Here is a 25,983-nt window from a genome sequence, read left to right on the forward strand (position 1 = left end):
TCTGAAGGTGACCAAACACTTCTAGAGTGCATGTGAGCAAGAATACTTGCTCAGGCCTGGCTGTCAGTGCTGTGTTACTTACGCCAGCGGTCGATGGATGGGAAGGAACCGATGATACCGTTGTTTGCTGGGTGGCAACTGAGGATGACCTTTGTTGTGGCAACTCTATGGTTTTAGCATGTTTGTAGCCCACTGCAAAAGGAGAAAAAATGTTTTGTGTTAGTTCTTCTCCACTTAATGCTTTTGTTTAATATGGAATTAGCAATGGGATTAGGTTCACTCCCAATAAAGGTACTGTGGTAGGTCAGGAGGTGGCTCAAATCTGCCTTTTACCCACTGAAACACCACTTGACATCAATCAGTTATGGCTGTGCCAGGTGTGCTTTTCCCTGGCCAAAGGAGTTGGAGGCAGTGACCAGCGCTGTCCTGCTGGGTGGTCTGGGTACTGTCTGTCCTTGGATAAAGCACAGTTTTGTTCTCCTACCTGTGGTAGTTGAGGTAAAGAAGCCCCCGTTGCTGTAGTAGGACAAATGTTGATCCACCCCTTCTGAGGGCTCAGATTTTTCATCCCCACCGCTGATGCTCAAGGCACTGGCAGAGCGGGAGTGCTCCCGGCTGCGGCGCTGGGCTTGGACTGCAAGGAGAAAACAAACAGTGGGAGCTGAGTTACCTCCTTGCTTTGTAAGGAGAGGCATTTAAAAACAAAAAGTGCACGTTATATATATGCACATGTATACAGGTGCCTTGTGTGTGTGTGTAAATACAGAAATACAGTTATCCTTATGAAAAAGAGCTATAGACAATCTGTAGCCACCGTTAATTAATAAACAACCTGTGCCCATGTGTAACATTTTGAAGTACATTTGCATTCCTGCACAGGCAGAGTGACTGAACTGTCCCTTCATCTCCCAAGCTTTTACAGTTTTACTGTTCGCATGTGTGTAAGCATAAAGCCTGTTTTGCATAAATAGCACAGACTGGGACAAACCTGAGATCATGTGTAAGCTTCTGGACTGAATGTTGTCTTCTGCTGGGTCGTAGTCAAAGACTGAGCCAGGATTGGTGCGCCACACACGAAGGCCTGTAAGAGAAACAGCTTTTCTGAGGAGAAGGTGGAGCTCAAACATTTTCTAGAGAGCTTAAGCAGCAACCATCTGTCCTGAATGAGAGTAAAACTGTATCAGTAAAAGGGAAGCAGGACTTCATAATTCATGTTTCTCAAATCTATAGCACAGACTTATTTTTTCATTTATTCTACATCAAGTGAGCGTTAGCATTTTTGCAACACAAGTGGAGGTGAACTTAATACAAGTAAGAATTTATCATCTGTCACCTAGCATCACGTTATGCTGATGGGCAGGATTGGAGAGGCAGAGGAGGCCACAAAGATGATCAAGGGGCTGGAGCCCCTCTTACCAAGACAGGTTGATTAGACAGTAGGAAGACGTTCTTCACTGTGAGGCGCTGGCACAGGCTGCCCAGAGCAGCGGTGGCTGCCCCATCCCTAGCAGTGCCCAAGGATGGCACACAACCTTTAAGTCCCTTTCAGCCCAAACCATCATTGATTCTGTGGTTTACAGCTGCTATCAGAGAATATATTGCACACTGATACAAAACATCATCTCCAAGTAATGAAAAATTTAAATTGATAGGGCTGAGCTTAAATAAAACAATTTCTTAAGGTCAGCTTGCATTTTGTGTAAGTGATGTATTCTAGTCTTGAAAAAAAAAAATGCTTCTGCTTACCTGTGAGATTCTCTTGGTCCTGGTCCACACGCTTTCTCTCCATTTCTACTACTCGCCTTTGAATGCCTCTGTAGCTGATGTCACTGAAGTCCTGCATGTTCTTTTTCACACGTTCTGTAATGGGGTCAGTAACTACAGGTGTGAAAGTACCTTTGTTTTTCTCAAAATCTTCATGGTATTTCACCTGCAAAGTACAATGAAATGATGAAATGTTTGTCCCTCTGTAGATCAGACAAAAGATTGGTTTTATTCCTGCTTTCTTAAGTAAAATGCCTAGTAGAGAGGCGTGCTGCAGTTCTGAATTTTTGCTTTCTCCCCCCCAAAGAACAATGAGGGAGAGCCTAATCCCAACCCTGCCTTTCCTGTGGAGTCACTCTTGCTTTTTGCATTTAGTGATGTGGGTGACCAGTTCTCAAACATACATTGTCCCTGGTAATGGCAACCCTGGCATGTCTTGAGAACAAGGTCTTGTTGTTAGTTAAATCACTGCCAATTTAATACTCCCATAAATGCTCTTACCGTGGAAATATGTTTCTGGGTCTCTCGTACACGCCGCATTTCAGGGGTATCCAGTACATAAGCAGCTTTGCCTTGTACTTGTTTTCGGAAGCTATCTGAATAAAGAACCTGCCAGGTGGGAAAAAGGAAGTGAGCACAGGGCACAAAACTAATTCTGCAGCATGAGAGAAATACAAAATATAGTATCAATACAAAAAATACTGCTACTGAAGAATATTTTATATTTCATACAGTATAAGACAGTAAACACAAGATATTTGCAAGAGATCTGAAGGCAATGTAGATTTTTGAAATTGAGTTATTGAAAAAAAAACACAATAAACTAAAGCATTTAATCACACTGAAATAGTTGTGGCATAAAGTGAAACAAAAGCATGAAAGGATTTGATTTTAGCATTGTTACTTCATTCTTCAAAACTGGGTAGCCAGGTAGTACTATTAACATCTGCACTGTTAATTTGCTTTGAGTGTGGATTCCAGAAGTTTAAATGTTAGTTTTTAAAGTATCTTTAGGACGTACCGAGCTGATGTTTTCTTGATTGCGTTTAGCTCTCTCCATCTCTGGAGTCATTGGTGTTGGAGTTCCTTTTGCTAGGTGTTCTTTGTACAAAACCTGTGGTGTACAAACAAGTCAGCCTGGCAGAACTCACGGCTTGGTCTGTAAGTGGGGTTATTGTTTAAGCATACTCATCACTGCAGGGGTAGAAAAGATCTGGGGATGTAAAGCATCTAAAAAGTTATTTGCTAGAGCAGAAGGTAAAAACCAAAGGGAAAAATAGGCGAAAATAAGGAAAATTGAGTGAAGAAGGACATATTAGAAGTGGATTTTTTTTCAAAATGGTTATTCTTAGTACAAGGCAGTTGTCTGTCTTCTTTCAGTACCGAGCTAATCTGTTCTTGATTGCGTTTGACTCTCTCCATCTCTGGAGTGACCGGTGTGGGGGTTGCCTTCCCTAAGCCTTCTTTGTATACAACCTACAGACCACAAAGTAACCCAAAGTCACAAAGGTACAGATTGAAAAATGTGATGTTACTGGTTTTAGAATAAACGCCATCCATTATGAAAAGGAAAAAAAAAAAAAAAAAAAAAGAGGAAAAATGGTATTAAAAAGTTAATTGATAAAAAAAAATCTTTCATGTACTGCAATTTTAAACTATGACTTTCTACATTTGAGGGGAAAAATTAATTAGAGGGTTAAATAAAAACCAGGCAAACTTAAAAAAAAATAACTTAAGTTCTGTTTTAGCCCCTTTACTTCTTCCAAACAATACCGAGCTAATTTGTTCTTGATTGCGTTTCACTCTCTCCATCTCTGGAGTGATAGGTGTGGGGGTTGCGCGCCCCAAGTTTTCTTTGTATAACACCTGTGGGATACAGAACATGTATCCGGTATCTTAAAAAACAACAAAAAGTCAATAGGCTTTGAACACAAGCTATTACTTAGTTATAAAACTTCAAAAAAAGTCATGATGGGTTATGATGCGTAGCACTGCACAAAAGCCAAACATCTAAAGTTATCGGGAGGGGTAAGAAAAACTGTAAAAGAAGAGCTTGTTATATCTGGGGGCGAGGGAGGGTTAAAAAAAGAAGGGCTCTATCCAGCTGCAACTCTGACCATGGCTCTACAGGTCTTGGGGAAGCTGCCTGTCTCCCTAAAATGTTTCATCTACCCCCCTAATAAAGCAGCTCTGCCTGCTCTCTAGTTGCAGTTACAAAGCAAAAAAGGGAACAAACGGGATGAGGAGCTAAATGTGTGAATCTGAACCATTGGAGCCAATCCAGGAGGCGCAGAGAATCAGCCCCCTGAGAGCAGACCCTGGCTGGAAGCAGGTGGTGAGGTTTCCACCTTCACGGCACTACCCGTGGGGCAGGGAGGTGGGGTTTTCAGGGCAGGGTGCTGGGTTTTTGTTTATTTCCTCCCCCACTGAAGTCAAATACCACCGAAAAGCAACTGAGAGCTGGCCCACCAGGCACAGGGCCAGCAGGACACGAGGCTGCTGATGTCTGGATGGAGCCCCCGGTAACAGACCTGAGCTGCAGAAAATTCGTCAGTTTTTGGATCAGCGTGTTAACACCAAAGCCAAGTTATTTCAGAAGAAGATAAATTAATTTGCAGAAACAGCTATATCTATTTTTTAAACTAAAATCAATTTTCAGTTGGAAGTTAGAAGGTTACTTTTTTAAACTATAGGCGCAAAGGGAAAAATAATCAATTTTTTAAGGTACCGAGCTAATGATTTCTTGATTGCGCTTGACTCTCTCCATCTCTGGAGTGATTGGTGTTGGGGTCACTTTCCCCACATTTTCTTTGTACAAAACCTATAGGATACAAGGGAGTATCCAGAGATCATTATAAAGGTAACAACACAACACCAACAACCACAAACAATAAAGCTTTGGGGTTATTACACCTAGGAGGGGTTAGGCTCGGCACCACTGCTGGTCCTGAGGGAAGCAGTGGGAGTTTGGCCATTAATCTATAAGATGCAGCAATGGACCCGTACGATATCAATTGGGCATGAAAGCAAAGAGCAATAAGAAATAGTTAAACAAAAAATGCAAAGAAACAATGTCCATCAGAAGAAAAAGAAAAAAGTCAAACATTCCTAGTAAAATCCTGCTTCAGTCAGTGTTAAATGGAAGCTATTACAACGTCTCTGTAATTTTTTCTACGACACAGGCTTATTTTTTAAAGTTAGGAAGCACAGATTATTAAAACTGCTACAGGATGTTAAACACTTCAGATCTGTAGGAACTGGTTTCCTGTTAAAAATACCGAGCTAATGATCTCTTGATTGCGTTTGACTCTTTCCATCTCAGGAGTGACAGGTGTTGGGGTGGCTTTCCCTATGTTTTCCTTATACAATACCTATGAGACATAAAGGAGCCAAAGAAAGCAACAATAAATAAACAGTCAGCTGTAGTAAAACGTGAAGCCTAAGGCATCTTTTTCTGTTATTTAACGTCACAGGGCCTAGGCATTATATATATACATTTAAGGAAGGTACTTAGCAACATTTCAGTAGGGAGGTAGGGTTTGGCACGCTGCGTTTTTAACCAAGGATGACCCAATACATAACTAGGTACCATATAAATGCGGCTACAAACTACTGTGCTGAGGGGCTGAGGATGTTATGAGTATTCAAATTACAATAAAAAGAACGTCAGCATTGCAGAGAAGATGAAGAAAGTTTGTTAAAAGTTTGTAGGATTAGAAAAGGGCATCAAAATAAGTCTTAACCACAACAAAAAGTGTCACAAGTCAACGTTATCGCTGGAAACCACGGTGAGGGGTGGGTAAGAGGTAAGCAGGTGTTGAAGCTGCTTTAGAGCTAGGATCGGCATTATTTTCGAGCAAATGTTACAGAGTCCATTTATCAAAACTGTTAAAGTGTTCGTTTAAATAGTGTTAAAGGAGACTTTTTTTCTTGGCAAAGTACCGAGCTACAGATTTCTTGATTGCGTTTGACCCTCTCCATCTCTGGAGTGATGGGAGTGGGGGTCCCAGTCCCCACGCTCTCTTTGTACAACACCTGTGTGGTAACAAGAAGCATCCAAACAAAATCAGAACTCAGTAATAATTACATTCAATGTGAAACCAAACAGTTGAGTCTTCTGGATCTTAATCTGCCCTCATGCAGAGCTCTAAAAGCTACCCCTGAAGGCATTGAAGACTGGGATTGCACCAGGTAGGGTCTGAAGGCAAAGCTGTCCCTGCTCGTATCTTAGAAGGTGCAATGATCCAACACTGAAGCCTCTTACATCAATACCACTGCACAACTACATTGTCATGGTGGATGGAAGCTTTCAGACTGCCACTGAAACCTGCTGGAAAATCAGACCCTCCCTACTCTATGGAAGAGCACTAAAACAGGAAAGTGATAGGATTCAAAAAACAAAACAACAACAATAAAACATAGTAAAAGGAAATCGGAACAGGGAGCAAAAATGGTTAAACGTATTTAGGAGTATGTGAATAATTACAGAAATGAAGAAACACACCCTCCCTACTCTATGGCAAGAGCACTAAAAGTGGAAAGTGATAGGATTTAAAAACCAAACCAAAAAACAACAATAAAACACAGTAAAAGGAAATTGGAACAGGGAGCAAAAATGGTTAAAGATATTTAGGATTATGTAAATAATTACATAAACGAAGAAACAATATGTAAGTAAGACTGGAAAATACAGTACAGTGAGGGAAAAGGATATTTTAGGAATTGATTATGTTGATTATATGGAAGGAAGGAGTGGAATTGTTCCATTTTTAATAAGGGTTAAAAAGTTCAGTTTAAGTGGAGTTAAAGGGAATACATCTTTTCCTCCACAAAATACCGAGCTAATGTGTTCTTGATTGCGTTTCACCCTCTCAACCTCGGGAGTGACAGGTATTGGGGTTCCTGTCCCCAGATCCTCTTTGTACAACACCTGTGGGCAATAGGGCTGGATTAAAAAGAAGAAACAAGCAAACAACAGTAACACGCAGCTTGCTAAGAAAAAAAGACTCTTTTTCAAACTCGCTCTGAGCCAAAGCTTGGAATAAAAAAGAAAATTTAAAACCTTCCTAAAAATGATAAAGCTTAAGACAAACTCTGCAGAGACTCCTGGAAGAAAGCTAGAGTACCTTTGCTATTTGCTTCTCAGAATGTATTAAAAACAAAAAACAACAACAACAAAAAAACCACATCTGCAACAGTAGATAAAGACTTCCTAAAGGAAGACGGTATATCAAATAAAAGACAAAAAGAACAAAGGAAAAACTGTTTCATTTACCCATTCCATAAACATCACAGCAGGTTAAGCTGGCATGTATTAGAGCACTGTTACACTGAGCTCATTGCCACGGCTTTGTCAGGTGCAAATAGTTTAGTTTTGATATGGAAAGTAAAAAAAAAAAATCAAAAAAAAAAAAAAGAAAGGAAACAGGATGAAGTGATTAACAGAAGGAAAATCTGGATATTATTTAAGAAAAAAAAAAAAAAGATAATCAGAATCAAAAGAAGGGTGAAAGCTAAAAGCTGTTATTATTAACATTGCATAATCAAATCTGAGGAACAAAAACGATGTAAGTAATGATTACAGAGGAAAAAAATCTCAAAGGGAAGAGGATATTCCTTTTTAAGTTGATTATAGGGGACCAAGAGTATTTTGGGGTAGTAGAATTATTTTTGAATAGATCAAAAGGGAATGTTCTGCTTTGCAAACTGAAAAATACCGAGCTACAGATTTCTTGATTGCGTTTGACTCTTTCAATCTCAGGAGTGACAGGTGTTGGGGTTCCCATCCCCACCTCCTCTTTGTACAACACCTGTGGGATAACACGGCTACGTGAAAGGAAGGCAGAGGAACAAGCAGACAGGAGGAGCATTTTGTTTGCTGAGAGAACAAGTGGAACACGAGAGAGATGTTTTCTGAGTTGCCCTGAATAATCACACAGATTAAAAACCCCCAAATCCACAGCTAGCTCAGCACTTGGACGAATGAGTTGAACACCAAACACCACTACGGCTTGTAGCAGGACGCTGGAATACCTCCCTGGCTGGGCTGGCCGCTTCTCAAGGTACACATTTACAACTGCTGGGTAGTTAGGACATTAAGTCTTTCATAAGTTATAAGGACTGATTTTTTGTCTTTTACTAGTCGTGAGGTAAAGTTGTTCCTGGCTGTACTTAAGCCACTGGAAGGCCAGGCCCTAATGCTCCATCCCAAAACTTTGCCACACACCACAATGACGAGTCAATCCTTTCCCTAGGAGAAATGCTACCAATTATCCAGAATTTATCATCACAGAATCTGGTTTGCTTATTACAAGAAGTGCAAAGAGACATGATCACAATACAGGTGTACGTATGGACTTGAGAGAGGAGAAATCAGTTACCGGTACTCTCCTCACCCCACAAAACATGCTAACACTGCCAATTCGTTACCCTGCAAAGCTGGGCTGCCAGCATATCTACAGCCTACACCACCTGGAAATCCGGGCCACCGGCTTTCTGCAGCAAAATTAAAGACCTCCTAAAGGACGAAGGTATCAAATACAACAGGAAAGGAACAAAGAAATAAACGTCATTTCATTTACCTGTCCCATAAACATCACAGCAAGTTACACCAGTAGGTATTAGCGCACTGTTATGCTGAGCTCGTTGCCACAGGTTTGTATCAGACCACAAATGGTTTAGTTTTTATATGCAGTAAAACCAGGATAAAAACAACAACAACCCACAACCAGGGATTGAAGTGATTAACAAAAGGGAAAAGCAAATATTAAAGAAAAAAAAATGTTGAGTCAAAAAAAAAAAGATTGGAACACAGAACCCAAAAGGTACCATTGTTAAAATGATCTAATCAAAACAGGAAAGAAAAGGAGAAATACAAAAATGGAGTGAGTACCAATTATGGAGGAAAAAAGGTGAAAACAAGGGGAAGAGGCTATTGGTCTTTGTGTAAGTTGATTATAAGGGACCAAGAGTATTTTGGGGGTATGAAAATTATTTTTAAATAGATCAAAAGGGAATGTTCTGCTTTGCAAACTGAAAAATACCGAGCTACAGATTTCTTGATTGCGTTTGACTCTTTCAATCTCAGGAGTGACAGGTGTTGGGGTTCCCATCCCCACATCCTCTTTGTACAACACCTATACGGTAAAATAGTAGTGTAAAAAATTTAAGAGCAAAAGGAAGAATGCATTTGATAGAGGGAACGTGTCACAGTTATTTTTTATGCCCACCACATCCATTAGAAAGCAGGAAAAATGAGGAAGTTTAAGCCAGTTAACGATTGTGATCAATTCAAGGAAGTGTTCTGAGACCTAGAAATAATGCAGCCTAGGTCAGAGGTATGCTTCAACACAACCATAAAGCATTAGGAAAATGGAATTAGGCAAATTCAGAAAACGTTTTTTTAAAAAGGCAAAACACTTCAAGCCTCACAAAAATCATTAAAAAAAAAAAAAAAAAGAAAGAAAGAAAAAAAAAGAAGAAGCTTTAAAAATTAAGGGCCATGAAGCATTATGTGTTAAGATTACCAAGATACCTTTTAAAAATGATTGTGTAAAATATAACTAACAATGATTAAAAATTTAAGAGCAGAAAGGGAATGTCTCTGCAAGTTAATTACTGAGAGCAGAACGTTTACAAGTGTTAGAGTCTTCTAAAATGAAGTTATAGGGATCATTTTCTTAAATTGCACAAAAGTACCGAGCTAAAGTTTTCTTGATTGCGTTTGACCCTCTCCATCTCAGGAGTTACAGGTACTGGGGTCCCAATTCCCAGCCCCTCTTTGTACAACACCTGTGTGGCAACAGGGAGGTATTTTGGGGGGTTTGGTTTTTTAAGGAAAAAGAAGGGAAAGAGGAAGGTTGGGGAGAGAGAGAGAGAAGAAAAGTAATTTAATATAGTGAAACTTTGAAGTATGACAAATGCAATTTTGTCAGCCTTGTTCAATAGCTAGCAAAAAAAATAAAATTAAAAAAAAATCAAAATAACCAGCTAATGGCTAATGTTCCTAGGAGGTTTGCTGTCTTCTCACCTGGGCATGCCTGCAAGAACTGCAAGAATGTTTTTTGTGAAAGCAGAGCTCGAACTACACCACCTGAAAAACTTTTTTTTGCATTTACGCCTTCTTTCCAAAAGGAGTCTGTTTACTTACATAAAAGATCTTAGTGGTCAGCTTTGCCTCTAAGATTGCCTCTCACCAGTATAAAAGAGAGACGTGATGATCACAGAGACAGTTAAACATAATGAAAAGTTGTAACAGTGGTGGCGTCTCTGAACTGTCCTATTAATCTCAAGTCAGGTCTGAATTTTGTATCTGTTACATCTGAATTTGGTCAGACTGAGTCAAAATTAGTCCTAAGACACTATAATTGAAACTGAAATGTAACACAAAATTACGACATAAAGCACTTCCAGTTGTGCTGGGGGACAGGAATGTGTTAGAAGCAGAAACAATTCTGGACAGAAATGCATTGCTACAGTAATTGTCCCTTAATTACACAATTTTCTTCATTTTTCACATTATAGTGATACCGGGATGCTGCCCAGGTTTTCTTACAAAGCCCTGTAGGGTATAAGAAAGCATCCAACACAACAAAACCAGGAAAATACAAACACAGTCCGGGTGCATTAGATTGCTTTGCTCACAGTGTTAAGAGTTCATTTTTCATTTGCACTGCACCAGCGTGGTCTGAGGACTGACTGTTAGAAGGATTGACTTTGTTACCGAGGAGAAGTCACTCAGAAAGTCACTATTTCGGTGGGAAGGAAACATAAGGAACTGCTTAGCTGCTTTAAATAAATGAGGTTAAAATTTCACAGCTGGAATAACTTAATGACAATTAAGTTAGACTGAGGTAAAAAAATAAAATTTAAAGGATACTCACAAGGTTTTAGTTATTTGATTAAGAAAAGTTTGTTCAAAGTTCAAAAAATAATTGAAATAAAAAATTAATATGGAAAAGTTACAGGGATTCAATTTGCATTCTAAACAGCAGGTTGTGTTTCATTTAGTACTACCGAGCTAATGTTCTCTTGATTGCGTTTGACTCTCTCCATCTCTGGAGTGACCGGTGTGGGGATGCCAGTCCCTAAGCCCTCTTTGTATAATACCTGTGAGGTACAAGAAAGTTTCCACAAAAAAACAAACCAAACCAAACCAAAAAGAAAAACCACCACACTCAACACAGGCAAAATAATTAAATCTCACTATTTAGTGAGTTATGTTTAGTGTTATGGTCATTTTTTAATTAATTACACACTTGTTCTAGAGGCTAATATTAAGGAACTGGCTGATGGTTGATTATTCTGTAAATATGACTACAGACACTAGGAGATAAAGGGTTAAGATAGAACAAACATGGGGAGAAACACCGGATTGATTTCACGGCTTACTGCCAGCTTTGTTTCTTAAAAGAAACTTGTGAGACGTGGTAAATCACTCAAAAAAGTTAAACCACAAAAAGGTGGAAAAACTGAGTTAAAAATATTGTCAGGGAAGAGAAAGGAGAAGGGTGAGATTCTAAATCACTGAAGGAAACCAGAATACATGTTAGGATGTTATTCAAGAATGAGTTGCCTATTTTTTTAAATACCGAGCTAATGTGTTCTTGATTGCGTTTCACTCTCTCTATTTCTGGAGTGACAGGTGTTGGGATACCTGTCCCTAGGTCCTCTTTGTACAATACCTGCAGAACACAAGCACCCAGAAAGGTGAGAAGATCATATTCCTTCTATAATACCTATAATACATTTGGATAGGCAATTTACCTGGTTAACAGATAAATACAATCTGGGATTATATGTAAACATGTGCAAAAAGTATTTTACTCAGTAAGTACAGTCACCAGCTCAGAAAAGCTCTTAATGTCTATATTCAGGTGCCTGGAAACACAGAAGTCAATAGAGGACTTCATTATAATAGGACACATATTTAAATACTCTGCTAATCTGGCATGAGAGGTAGGTATTTTCTGCTTTTCATTTTACTTTACAAAATGTCATGGTACTGCTTTTCAGGCAGTCACTATTCCAGAGTTTTTTTCCATGGTGTTAACAAACATCTGAATTTAGTTGTGGGGTACACCTCATTTTGATCTCTATATTTTCAGAACATTATTATTTTATTTCATTTTAAGGCTCAGTGAGAAAACAATCTCATACTACTAGATTTAATTTAACCTACAATTGCTTGATCAAAAATTGTGTTTTCCGTAATGGAAGACACATAGACGTCCTTCCTAAAACCTAATCATTTAGAAACACATTACAAATGCACCAGCAGTTCTCACAAATTTGTAAAATACTTGCAAACTGCATTTCATTGGTTGATGTCATTGAAAAAAAAGAAAAAAATAGAAAAATAAAGAATTCACAGCAAGGGAAAACAAATTACATATCTTGAAAGTTAGAAAAATGACTAATCATTTAAAAAAAAAAATCAATTATGTACTAGTGACCTCTAGAAGTCACTAGTACCATAAACAGCTCAAGAGGGAATCAGTACTTAAAATTAGGAACAGTAAATCATGAGATATTCACTGTACAGGAGCCATTGCTCCTCATTGTATAGCAAACATCTGAGGTACCAATAATCAAAAGAACATATCCTCCCTCAACACTGCGTTCAGGAAATGCTGGCTCAAAATCTGGAGAGCAGAGTTTAATTATCAGAATCTACACTTAACTAGATATGAGAAAAGCCAGATACTTTTTCCCATTTAAAACTGTTAATAGTTTTTGTGACTACAAAAAGAGGCTCCATGTATTTTTTTCCACAAAGTTCTCTCTAGCTGCTCATTTTTTCTGAATAATTTTAAGATATCATCTGGGTATTTTTTGTCTTTAGTTCTGTGTTTAGAAAAGGTCACCGAAATAATGCAGGGAAGTGGCTGATGGTAATGATTACCGCAAAATTCAGACGTTTAAACTTCCTGACGCTGACTATAGGGATTTAAGAGATCTGTTCTTTCAACAATAAATACCACAAGCAATATCAAAGGCTGGAGCTTGAGCTCTGCAAGATTATACGGGTAAGAAGAAAATATTGGCCACTACCGAGCTGATGTGCTTCTGTGTCTCCTTGACACGTTTCACTTCAGGGAGATCAGGAATTGGAGTTCCTTTTCCAATACTCTCCTTGTACTTAATCTGCAAAGGCAGAGACATTAGAAATAATTAGACTTGCATTTAAGCACAACTGATGTATATATGGGTAACAGATTGCATGACTGAAGAAACACAGGTTGTTTACACAAACTCATTGAAATCTCAAGTACTAGATGTATTCTAATGGCAAAGAAGTTAGCAAGGAACTTTCTTTTAGAATTACCCATTAGATAACTCAGGCCACAGCCTGAAATATAGCAGTTTAAGAATAACTCAGAGCAAGGTAAAAAAGCAGTCTCGTATGAACCAAAAGTTTTCAGTCGAAACTTAAAATTTGGGTATCTAATATCTTCCAGGTGCCTAACTTCAGCAAGAACAAAAAAAAATCTTAGCTTAATGGCTTTAAAATAGGCACCTGGATTGCCATGCAGATTAATTAGAGCATTAACCTGATTTCAAGAAGGCTGAAAATTTCAAAGATCTCATTGGCTTCAACATGAGCAGAAAGCTGGTGTTGAAGTACTCCCATCATCTTTATAAGCTATCTGTTAGAAGGTAACTGCTGTGGAGATTTCACCATGAATGATGCTTTCATAAAAGGACTGTCTAAAAACTGTTATAAATGCCTTTGAACAGATCTGATATAATGTGGTCTTTCTAGCAATGAAAGCAGAACTCTTGGTTTGTAAAAAACTATCTATTTAATATAGGTGAGTGTCATCATACAATATTTTAGCAATTAAGTGTTTGAGATCAGTGCTATTTTCATTTTTACTTTAGCATAACCAAAAAAAAAAAAAAAGAGAGAATAGTATTTCACAAAAACGTATTTAACATAATACGCAATGGACGGCCGAAACGTTAGTACCTCTTATACTAAAATAATGTCAGAATTCAAATAAAAAGCATGAAAAAAATTACAAATCTTGAAAGAGTTATATACAATTATTCCAATATATGAGTATTACAACTTTTTAATAGAATATAAAGGTTTTACAAGACATGCTTTAGTAGTTAACTGCGCTAACATCCTCACAGACAAACTAACAAAGCGTGGGTTAGGTAAGTGCACAGTTGAGGTGCACAGTTGACAACTGGCTGAGTGACCAAGCCCAGAGCTTTGTGATCAGTGGCACAAGGGCCAGTCAGAGACCAGTCACCAGTGGTGTGCCCCAGGGATCAATAATGGGGGCAGTATCAATACTGTTTAACATTATTGGCAACCTGGGTGCTGGGAGAGCACAGCACAGGGCCACAAGGATGATTATGGGTCTGGAATGTATTTGATATGTGAAGAGGCTTAGAGAGCTGAGACTCAGGGGGAACTAATCAACATGTATAAATGTCTCAAAGGTGGGAATGAAGATGATGAAGCTGAGAATAACTTCTGAGTAGTGCCCAGTGACAGGACAAGAGGTAATGGGCACAAGTTTAAGAACAGGAGATTCAATCTGAACACAGGAAAATATTTTTTAACTGTGAGGGTGGCCAGATAGTGGAACAGGTTGCTACAAGAGGTTGTGGAGTCCTTTTGAATACCTGAATCCTTTGAAATGTTCAAAACTCAACTGGATACGGACCTGGGCAACCTGCTCTATCTGAATGTGCTTGATCAAAGGGCTTGGAGTAGATGATGTCTTGAGGTGCCTTCCTACCTAAACAATTCTTTGGTTCTCTGCTAAATAAACTGTGTTTGGGATGAGATTTAAATCATGACAAGAATTTTCATGTTTTAGAAATGGATTGTAAGTAACAAATTGAATGTTAATCATTAGAAAGATTATTAAATCACAAGAATAGGCAAAAAAAATGTAGAAAGTAACCTTTAGCTGGATGGATTATTGCCAAAACACAGTTAGCAAAATTTAAAGAAGTAAGAGGGAAAAAGAATATTATTTTAAGTTGAATTAGCACTTGTTGAGTATTAAAAATCAATTGCTTTGTACCGAGCTAATTGCATCTTGTGTTCGTTTAACTCTCTGCATCTCTGGCGTCTTTTCAATAGTAGTTCCAGTTCCAATATCTTCTTTATATAAAATCTTAATATTTAGAATCAAGACAACAAGGTTAAGCATACAAAACACAACATTATTTCTTCTAGAGAGTAAATAGATTCTCATGACGAGTGATTTGCACGCAGCAGTGCAGGCTGAAAGCCAACTAAGATGATCTCCAGTCACTGCTTACTGCCTATCTGAAGTCTCATTTACTATGAGTGCCATGTCCACAAAAAAGGGGCCAATCATTTATATTTGTAGTAATGCATTTTAAGTAGAATATCAAAACTTTTGTAGACCGACTTTAGGATTGAAAACTAGCATTTGTTCTAGTTTTAATTTGTTCTTCTTGTTCTAATTTTGTTTTGGTATGTTTTACAACAAATTCCTGCTACTTACTAGACTGACAGAACTAGTGACAAAATGATACAGCAGACAACAGGCACTTCATGGTAATACATGAAACGTGAAACATTGGGCAGACAGTTCACTTTTCACTGAGAGAAAAAGGTTGCAACACAGCAAGACTGCACTACTTACTGTTGACTATTTAACCATATCACAGCTATGTACATGGGAAAGAGTGCAGTCAGGGAACTCCACAAGTGACAGTAGATAAAAAAGAGTGGCATAAATCAGCTAATCAGTTTGAAAAAGTTCTTATGCACATTTAAGCAGGTCAAGAACATAACTATCTGTAAGGGAAAAGCCTAAAATTAGATTTACTCTAAGGGTGCTGAGGCACTGGAGGAGGTGGGCTGAAGGGAGTTGTTCCTGCTCATGGCTGGGAGGATGGAAATAGATGGGCTTTAAGGTCCCTTCCAACCTAAACTGTTCTATGATTCTAAAATAATTATTTTATTAAACACATTAAATTGTGGGTGTTTTGGAATGAGCACTGAAAACAGAAATTAACTATACCGAGCTGAAATTCTTCTGGTTTTCTTTCACACGCAGCATTTCTGGTGTATCTTGTACAACTGTCACTTTTCCTTTGCTGTTCTGTAAGTCCCACTGATACTGAAGCTGTTGAAAAAGTTGAAGTAAAATGCCAAATGTTGACTCTACACCATGAAAATTTACTCACCAAGCTTTCTTTGAAGCTAAGAAAAATAAAATATTTTCAAGCACAGCTTTTAAGGAGACCATTTTAACATCACTGTTAGTGATACAAAGACATATAGTTATAAACATTCTCACTTAAATTAGTAATAGGAGATCCTTAACTAGTTCAATCAAAAAATCTTGAAATGTGCCAGACTATGGCATCTAAACCAATTAAGTCTCAACAATTAAAGATTTCAAGCCAGACTGTGGAGTAATTGTTCATGTTCCTGACCATACATTCCTGCAGTTATTCTCTACTGACCACAACTTCTGTATAATTCTCTATTATTAGCAAAGGAATTGTAAAAGCATTGCAGAAAGAAAACTACAGACTCATTTTTGTTTCCCTTTGTAAGTGGGCTGCTGAATAAATGGGGGACTTACTGGGGATCCCTGAGAATATAAAGGCAGCCTAGTTGGGATTAGAGTGTGATATTGGGACTTTGCTAAGTAACAAAAAAAAAATGATCATTTTTTCTTATTTGACAGTAACTATGTTTGTTATGTATATACGTACTGTGCTAAAGTTCTTTTGATTCTCACGGACTCTCTGCATTTCTGGTGTGTCTGCTACAGGCACGTAGTATGGCATGGTCCTTTCTGCATCTTCCTTGTATTTTTTCTAATACAAAATACAAAATGCATTCCATTAATTCAAAAGTACTAATAAACAGCCTGACTTTTCTTATTGTTGCATAATGCTCATCTTTATGGGAGTACTTCTGTTTCAGATTACACCACTGCATAAGACTTATTTTAAACATTTAGAGTCATTAAGGAGTAGGAAAAATCAGCTAAATCTACTTAGAACTAAATTTGCTTTGGTATTGCAAAAACAATAGAAATGATTGTTCCATTTTATACAGTATTACAATAAATTAATTTCAGTATTGAAATCGATTTTCAATACTGGTTTTCAGTAAGAGATGCCACCTCACTGTTCCATAGAAATTTGTTTTTCTGATGTCTCTCCTGAATGTTGTGACAGGTAGCTTCAAATTCAGGTGCTCCAAATTAACATCTGTTCAAGGTTCCCATGTGAACAATGATTACATCTTTTCACTCTATTTACCTGGCTTGAAAGGTTTTTGACTTGCTGGGCATGAATAATCTCTGGAGTATCGACAACACTCGTGTAGTTGGCTTTCTCCATTTCCGCCAATTGTTTGTATTTGATCTGTTAGGGAGAGATAAGGGAGAAATCACATGTAGGTGCCTTTATCTTTGCAACAATTTTCACACTATTTACTCAGAAAGAAAAAAAAAACACACACACACACACAAAAAAAAAAAAAAAAACCACAAAACAAAACCTGCTAACAATTATTCTTTAAAAAAAGACATCAGACGTGAGAAATGGATTATTCACACAGACCTGACTGGCAATGTCAGTGGCATTCTTTGCTCTCACAAAATCCGGTGTCTCTAAAGCCAGTTCTGTCAGACCTTTTCCTCTAATTTCTAATTCCAAGGCTTTTTTATACTCTTTCTGCAGATTAAGAGAATAGACAAATATTTTATTGATGTGAAAGCAATCCCTTTGGCAACTTCAGGTATTTTCATGACCACATCACAAAACAGGAATACTGCTAATACAAACATATAATTCAACACACATATGACATAATTGAAGTGTTTATTTTATAACTTAAATCTTGAGAACAAACAGCCCAAGTGCAGCAGCAAATGGAGGCACACTACAGGCCAGCTGTGTCAAGGTTCCTTCTCACACCAGTAACCTCAAAGTGCAAGTTCCCTTAGGTCACCGGTGATCTGTGTAAAACAGTGACTTGTACAGAAGAGGAGCAATAGGGAGCAAGCAGTTTATGAAATGCATGTGGTAGTGAAAAGTGGTCACATATGATTCACACTGAGCATGTCCAAAAAATGCAAGGGAACAGGATTTTCTGTGATAATGTAGGGCCCTTTGAAATGAATAGCCTCTCTAAAGATTCATCATCATTAGCTACTCTTCTTCTTTCCGTAATGTCTAAAAGATATATTTTTTATAGATTGGTATAATTCATCTCTTGCTATGGCAACTGCTGAACTTGGCTGAATATGTCTGTACTATTCTATGATAATACATGTAAAATAGAGGCTCTTTGAATAACTTAAAATGCTTGCCCTAAGTAAGTACAAAATGCTGTCAGTACGCAGACAGCATGCTTACCTTAAGAGAATTTGTTAACAAGCCATAACATAACTTAGTTTTTTCAGCTTTCAGCCTGGTGGTGTTATAGCCCTTAAAATTTGAGCTGCACTTATCCTATGAAAATAGCCACTATGAAATATTTGTGATACCAGTCCGCTTCGTAAATAACATAGGTTACACATCCAGACTGTCTGTTGGCCATCTCTCTTCATCAAGATGGGGAAAAGTCTGCCTTGGCCATCGGTCCTGCAGCTTATGCAGTCAAAAACAGTTTATCTGTTAACCATCTGACCACTGACTGCAGCATCTGTTTCTTCTTCACTTACCTTCCTGATAGTGACTGCAAAGCCAGAACCAGCTCACTTCTAAATTCTGTCTCCCAGTTTCAGACTTAGTTACCATACACAATCTTTTCTTCTCTCTACTTAAGAGTGTGTAGGAAATTACTATATACTGGTGTTATATGGCTATAAGCATTTGTCCATCTGAAGTTGTTACCTCTATTCAGGGATTTTCCAAATAGCTTCTGACATACCTCATTCAGGATTTGAGTTGCATTCTTTGCTCTTAACATGTCTGGAGTCTCTTCTAAAGCTGTTAATCCTTTACCTTTGACACCTTCCTCCAGATCCTTCCTGTACTCTTTCTGCATAAGAAAGAAAATGAAAACTGCAAATACAGACTAAAAAGAGTTCTACACTCTACAGCTTTATTGCAAAAAAAAAAAAAAAAAGAATAAATAAATAAATATAAAAGCTCAGGAAAAAAAAAAAGGATCTGTTAAAAAAGCAAAGGTATATGGTTATATAAAAACTACTGCAAAGGAACAGTGGATAGTCATTATTATTCAAGACAAAATGCAAGGGCACACACATACACATCCCGCTACGTACCAGTTATGCTGATGAATGTCAGGAAAGGACACAATAAATATGAATACAGTTATACAGTTAACGGACAATAATAAATGTACATCACAAATTAGATCACAACACAAAATATTTATAAAACATGCTTAAAATGAATGGTTAGGATAAAAAAGTGGTGAAGAAGAAATGTTGTTGAGTATACTTAGTGGAATTATTTAACTTGACAGAGGAAGAAAACAGAACAATTGCTACCTCGCTTGCTATTTTGGTTGCATATTTGACATGTAATAAGGATGGTGTAATCTCCAAGCCAGTAAGGTTTCTGCCCTTAATGGACTCTTCAAAGTCCTTCTTATATTCTTTCTAATGAGAGTAAGAAGAAAAAAAGCAAAATAGCAAATATTTGTTACATTATTTTTAATTATATTTTAAAACCTCTGGGAGGATGGAGAAGAAGCAGCAGTATTAATGTCGTGATGACAATCTTCTACAGTCAGTGCTGCAGACAGAGAAAGAATAAATCTTCTTTCTATTGAAGTTCATGAAACAGCTCATTACTTCCAATGGAAACATGACCTGATCCTGTCTTTTTTTTTTTTTTTTTTTTTTTCCTCCTACTTATATATGCAGAGAAAACATTCAACGGAATCACTCAAATATAATGACTTAGGGCCTTATACAAGTGGTTTTCAAAATGTATAAGCCTTCACCTGCAACAGAACAAGATAATACTTCAAACAAACAGAAAATAACTGCTTCAGGAAATAGAATGACAGGTCAGCAAAGAACACTGTGACAGCAGAGACAAACAGGAAATAAATGGGTTTTTCAAACATAGAGTTCTCAGGTGAAAACAAGAAACAGCATGCTTTCTGTGGGCTGTAATAATTGACATACATAGTATACTCCTGTTGCAAATATTGAAGTGATGTGTAGTTCATATTACATTTCTTGTAAATACTCAAAGATTTGCTTACTGACAGCTTCTGGATGAAAAATTACAGAAAATATACACTTCATAGTGACAGAGGAAAATTTCATGTATTTCAAATACAGTATCTTATAACCAATATAAAGAAATGTGTGATACAACAATAATCTGTCAATCAACATTCACAAAACAAAAGTAGAACTGCATGTCTAAACCACTCAGAGTTTTACTATAAAAATAAATGTTAAAGTTTCTTTAATCTATCATTATTGATTTTAATCTTACCTCACTCTGCATGAGCTGAGATTCCTTTGCAGTAAGGTATGTTGGAGTTTCAAAGTCCAACATAGGTTTACCTTTTTCCTTCTCATACTTTTCTTTGTATTTCACCTGAGAAGAAAATAAAAAAGTTACCTTTCTAAATAATCAAAGAACCAATTCATCAACTAATATTTGCCTACTATGGTTAACTGATATCTGGTAAAAAATTAATTTCTAACACTGTTCATCTTCCTGAAATCCCTATTATTGATCCTAAAATGTAAAATCAAAAGTCAGCCTTGCAGCAAAATGTGTGTGGCCTAAAATTCTACGTTCATATTTCCTGTTACAAAGAATATGCAGTGTCAGCTCTGATTTCAAGAAATAACTGATCACAAGAAGGAAGACAGGTAGCTGCAAAAATCTAACTTGAAGGCACTGAGATTGTTCCTGACCCTGGTTTGAGTTCAGCCAGTTACATGTTAATGGATTGCTGGAATGTTAGTGAAAGGGCTTGAAAAGATGCAGTTCATCATCTTCCTACCTAATTCTATATATGTCTGTCCAGGAAGTAAGAAGTCCACCAAAAAGAAGATATTCTTGCTTCAACTTAGAGTATCTAGCCTTCAGGGTATTGATTTTCAAACTGTTGTGTGAAGTAATGCTATGTCTTTGGCTCAGATTTCAGTCTCAAACTAGTGCAATGAGTGGTGACTTACACTACAAACTGATGAGCAACCATATTCTTAGTCCTCTGCTATGTAGTTTTTGCTCTTCCGTGCTATTATTCTGCACCAGAACAATACCTATAGTCCTTCACATTCTAGCATTACTTCTCTCTTGCTTTAGGGTCAATAAATTTGGAATAGAGAAGACTAGAGATTAAATCAGAGGATAAATTTCTGTGGAATGATTCACAATTTGCTGTATTGCAGAGGGAGAAGATGTCAACAGGCACGCTAAGAGCAGCAGTAGATATTGGTTTCACTAAAGGAATTATGTATGCAGAAAAAGAATGGCAGAGCTCTCCTTTGTATCACTTGAGACTAGAAGGGATAAAGCAACTGAAAGTGTACTGTCAACAACAACCCTACTTCCAGTAATTTCCAGTTTCCAAGATAATCAAATCTTCTTTTCTATAGATGAAATTGACCCAATAAATGTGTTACACTGTGTAACAAGATCCAGGTACAACAGGAATAAGTAACTTTGAAATCTACTCTAGAATGAAGAAATCATATGGATATTTTGCATGTGTTTAAATGTGCAAAAATTTTCTTGAATGTGAAGTGTTTATAAAACAGAAAGGCACAGAAATTACTATACATCACAGAACTTACTATGTTGATTTCAGTGATGGAGACTTTAGTTCTCAATGATTGGGGTTAATGAGAAACACGCGACCAACTTACGTGGCTCTGTAGTTCTGATGCCTCCCTTAGGTGAACCTGTTCAAGATTATCTGGCACCACATGGTAGTGACCCTTACTCTTCTCATACTGCTTCTTGTACTGGTACTGAAGGGAAGGTGTCAAAAATCATCTCAATAAAAAAAAAAATCCCTCAGCAAATTTACTTCTTAGGTCCAATCAAAGCAACACTTCAATGGAACATCAAAGAGAAATTAGAAAGACAAAAAGCTAAACAAAAACAAGAATCTTAACTCCCAGTATCAGATATCACTTTTAAAGATGTGAGTGAAAAGTTATCTTTTTTGATCATTTCGATTGCAGCAAAGATATTTCAAAACAAAGATAAAAAACAAAAAAAAAGAGAGAGAAAAAAGTAAACAAGAAAGATAAAGAAAACACAGTGGATACATGAAAAGGTAATAATGACTTTTGTCTTTTCTCAATAAAATTATTGAGCACTTTGTTAGACATAGTTCTGTACCTCTATATTAGGAGGATGTTAAATATAAAAATGAAAAAGCAGACAAAAAAAAGGTTTTAAATATATTAATCAGTAAAGAAAAAATTTTAAAAAAAAAAAAGAAAGAAGAAAATAGTATTTGTTAGTGAGGTGCAATCAGTTAAAATGTAATAAAGAATGAATCCACTAAAAATGATTAGAGGATTTAAAACACTAGCAGTTCTACAACTAATACAGATTTCACTTCCCAGGGAATAAATGTGACAAAGTTGCTAGTTGACTAGGAAACAACCATTAGAGAAGAGATCACTACCAGGTGATGTACCATGAACAATAATAATTGCTTCTTTAGCAATCATTATGGAAATAGTTAGAAGAGATCAATTCAGAATGGAATCATCAGGGATGGGAAAATCAAATGGATCTGGGGTTAGTTAATGAGCTTACAGCACTGGCGAGTTGGCTTGTACTCAGGACATGGTTCATGATCAGCGATTCAGACATGTCTGTAACAGGCTTATGAAGTTTCTTTAGATCTGCCTTGTATTTCACCTGAAGATAAGAAAGGACAAACATCAGAAAAGAAGGCTGCTGATAAAACCTGCGATGCCTAATATGTTAATAACACAAAGGAGCTCTTTCCTACAGGACATTTGAAACTTTTTATTTTCATATAGGAAAAGTGTGAGCATACCTCACTAGCCATGTTGTGAGCATCCTTCATGGTCTTGTAGATTTTAGCCTCCTTTAAATCATACTTGGGCTTTTTACCCATCTCTTTGGAAAAATTCTCCTTGTATTTCACCTGAATTAAAACAAAACAAACAAACAAACAAAAAAAGATATTACATCTGTTCTTGAGCGTTTACTTGTTTGGCTGCAGAAGGCAAAGAGATCCGAGCACATGCTGATTTTAAGTGGAGGAACAAAAATGCAGTAACTTGAAGGCATCCAATGGAATAAAGGTTATTTTAAAGATCACCTGACTTGGAAAGAAAATCTACATTTGAATTTACAAAATATCACTAGCAATTTTTCATTCAGTGCACATGTAACACCTTCTCACTGTAAAAATAACGACAGACATAGTCAAGAGAAATACATTGACGACACACAGATACATTCCGACCCTTTGTGAGATGAAGAATGTCTCGTTCAGTGACAGCTATACATACATAAAATATAATGTGTTTCACAAAGACAAAAACTGACATAGGCATAAAGAGTATTTTTTTTTAAAACTGTAAACATACTTCTTGCTGAAATATGAGCTTTAAAAACTGCCGTAGGACATACCAGCAATGAAGATGGCAATGGAACAAATATTTACATATATTGTTATACACAGACTGGGTTTTGTAAGAAACAGAGATAAAGAAAGATGATAACGATCACATGTAGAATAGTGATACAATTAATTACTAGGAACTAGGTTGCATAAGAGACTTAGTAACACTTCCAAACCACATCAGATTAACATTAGCAAGGTAAACCATATCAATATAAATCGATGTTTTAGCAGACCCAGGCTGGAGGCACATATGCCAGGTTACATAAATGAGTTTTGCTAATGCTAATGAGTGAGGGGATACCCTTCATCCATCATTACTTGTCCCATCCTACTGCTGCTAAAGGCCCATTCCTCACTATTTCTTGTGGACCTGTAAAAGGCTGCTTTATTAGGAACATTTTTGGTTTTAGTGAGTATATATATTTTGGCTTTAGTGTGTATATATATATCTACAAAAATGCACAAAATTGTTTCAAAGGAGTTACAGAAGATTGCAAGGAAAAAACTCAAAGTATTAAAGATTGGACCTCAGTAATTTAGCCTTAAGTTCTGACTTTTCCAAACAGATCCAACAGTTGGTAATTATGCTCATCAGCATTACAGTAGCCATCAGTAGAAAAATTCTGAGGATTTCTCATGTCTTCCCTGTAGTAGTATTCTGACTGCATGGAAACAGGTGAGGCAACATTTCTTTCTGCTTATCAATCCACATTTATGTGGAGATATTTTATACTAAATAAACCAGCAACCTTCACATTTGGCCTAAAGAACAACAAATGAGAACTGTCATTTGTCTTTCTGAAACAATTTGATTGTTTTCAGGACCAAAATAACACATGTAAGAAACATACATAAGACTGTGATTGATAAGGAAAAAGGATTAATGGTTCTTCAGAAGAAAAAAAGCTGATCTCTCAAGAAGTATTTATATGAAAATTGAAATGAAATAAATAAACTGCTGAAGAACTGATAACTAAGTTGAAGAACCTAAATGTTTTTAACTTATAATGAAATTACAGAAATGTAAACAGATAATTTTATATTAGTAAAAATAGAAAGATGCTTGAAAGCAGAATTAAATCACATTCCACAATCACATTTTACATTTCTGAATTCTTTGGCATATTCTTGTCCATACAGCCCCACATTACTCATGCTGTATTGCATTGCCTCTCTTTTGCTTTGCAAAATATGCCAGCATTCAGATAAAACACACAGTGAAACAGGCAAATCCACAAATTGCTTAACCAATGTAAGAAAGCAATATCAACATTTTTTACATAAAAGGAATCAGTATTAGTTCTGATCTCACAAAAATTAAAATCAAGAAGTATACAAGACTGTTAAGTTATGAAAGCTATGCAAAATATGATGAAGAACAGACCCATCATGCCAAATTTTTTAAATGCAGAATAAATGTTATTGGAAGATCTATGCAAAATTGAGAGCAAGGATACCAGACAGATGAAATACAACCAAAAAAATGCAAGTGGATTGACAAATTGCTTTATAAAGAAGCTTTATAAAGAAGACATAATGCTTTATAAAGAAGAAATGTATGAGAATATATACCCAAGAGAAAAATAAAGTGAAAGACGATACCAATTAGTATTTGCCCCCTTACTCCCTTTTAAAATACTTGATTTTCTCTCAGGACCAAAATAATTTCAAAGTAAGTTTATTATACAAAGAGGAGTGCTGGCTAGCAACGGAGCAAAAGCATGGAAAAAGAGGAGCTCATTATCTCTGAATGGGAATAAACATAATTTCTTCTTTTTCTTGCAGTTCATTTGTTGTGGACCAGCTGCCAGCTTAAGAGTCTCCTTGCTTCTACTGAAATTATTCTTTTTTTTTTTCCTAACAAGCATGGTGGCTGTCATTCAAGCATGCAGCAGTTACGTGCAGTAGTCACGGCTAGATATGGAAAAAACACAATCCTCCTTTTTTCGTTTGGAAATACCAGCGCAGAAATGAAATGCAGAGATCTACCCGCTGCCACTTCAAAACTGCTATGCAGCTATATAGGTTTTTTGTTTTCCAAAGGTTTTGAAATGGCAAGAAATGTAAGAAAATATGTGCCCTCAAATCACTACAGTGTGTACTTCTCAGAGCTCTAGCACTTAATCATACGCTCCAGAACAGAGTAGTTTAAATAGAAGTTTGAACAGAAAAGTTAAAATAAAATTCAAGTGTGAATATACTGCATACATAATGACTGTTCGCTAAAAATAATCTGGACCATTTTGAGGTTTGTCACATACATATTTGTTTTTCCATACATTCTCAGGAAAACCAGCTCAAGCTTATGTGGCTGGTTTTATTTTTTGGGGTGAAAAAGGTTAGCTTCCACATTACATCAATGCATTGGGAACTTCTATTAAAAACACTGGAAGTTCCAAAACCATCATGAAGAGCATAGGGTTTGAAGCCTCGTGTCGTATTTCTGAAACAGACAAATTCCCCATGCACTTAAATCCCATGCACAGTCTTTTCAGAGGAAAAAATAAAAAAGAGCAGTCTCACAAGTTTGGCTACGTTCAACACCTTTGACACAAAAAGAGCTGGTGCAACTGGTGCATTATAAACCATTTAACCAATTGGAATTGTAAGTACACGAGAAACAGATGCATAAA

The 25,983-nt window shown here is 36.8% G+C and overlaps 1 protein-coding gene across 23 annotated transcripts in view; it reads right to left on the reverse strand.

The window, feature by feature from the left end:
- The window catches only part of NEB (nebulin), a 118,564-nt gene that overhangs the window by 1,165 nt on the left and 91,416 nt on the right, over positions 1 to 25,983 (reverse strand). For 5 of the 23 annotated variants that reach the window (XM_084288871.1, XM_084288850.1, XM_084288864.1 and 2 more), the window contains 23 exons: positions 22,754 to 22,864; positions 22,507 to 22,611; positions 21,600 to 21,704; positions 20,212 to 20,316; positions 19,248 to 19,358; positions 18,662 to 18,772; positions 17,347 to 17,460; positions 17,044 to 17,148; positions 16,489 to 16,593; positions 15,786 to 15,890; positions 14,814 to 14,906; positions 12,817 to 12,909; positions 5,707 to 5,799; positions 5,043 to 5,135; positions 4,493 to 4,585; positions 3,538 to 3,630; positions 3,148 to 3,240; positions 2,786 to 2,878; positions 2,266 to 2,373; positions 1,747 to 1,930; positions 989 to 1,081; positions 485 to 634; positions 83 to 192 (listed from right to left, as the gene is read on the reverse strand). In XM_084288871.1, coding sequence (XP_084144997.1) covers positions 83 to 192; positions 485 to 634; positions 989 to 1,081; positions 1,747 to 1,930; positions 2,266 to 2,373; positions 2,786 to 2,878; positions 3,148 to 3,240; positions 3,538 to 3,630; positions 4,493 to 4,585; positions 5,043 to 5,135; positions 5,707 to 5,799; positions 12,817 to 12,909; positions 14,814 to 14,906; positions 15,786 to 15,890; positions 16,489 to 16,593; positions 17,044 to 17,148; positions 17,347 to 17,460; positions 18,662 to 18,772; positions 19,248 to 19,358; positions 20,212 to 20,316; positions 21,600 to 21,704; positions 22,507 to 22,611; positions 22,754 to 22,864 — 2,466 coding nt within the window. Of the gene's footprint in view, positions 1 to 82; positions 193 to 484; positions 635 to 988; positions 1,082 to 1,746; positions 1,931 to 2,265; positions 2,374 to 2,785; positions 2,879 to 3,147; positions 3,241 to 3,537; positions 3,631 to 4,492; positions 4,586 to 5,042; positions 5,136 to 5,706; positions 5,800 to 10,720; positions 10,873 to 11,354; positions 11,448 to 12,816; positions 12,910 to 14,813; positions 14,907 to 15,785; positions 15,891 to 16,488; positions 16,594 to 17,043; positions 17,149 to 17,346; positions 17,461 to 18,661; positions 18,773 to 19,247; positions 19,359 to 20,211; positions 20,317 to 21,599; positions 21,705 to 22,506; positions 22,612 to 22,753; positions 22,865 to 25,983 lie in introns of those variants that run through there. The other 18 variants (XM_084288872.1, XM_084288866.1, XM_084288852.1 and 15 more) reach the window with 17 other exon arrangements.

This window comes from Netta rufina (assembly GCF_964035555.1).
Source record: "Netta rufina genome assembly, chromosome: 6".
Lineage (NCBI taxonomy): Eukaryota > Metazoa > Chordata > Aves > Anseriformes > Anatidae > Netta > Netta rufina.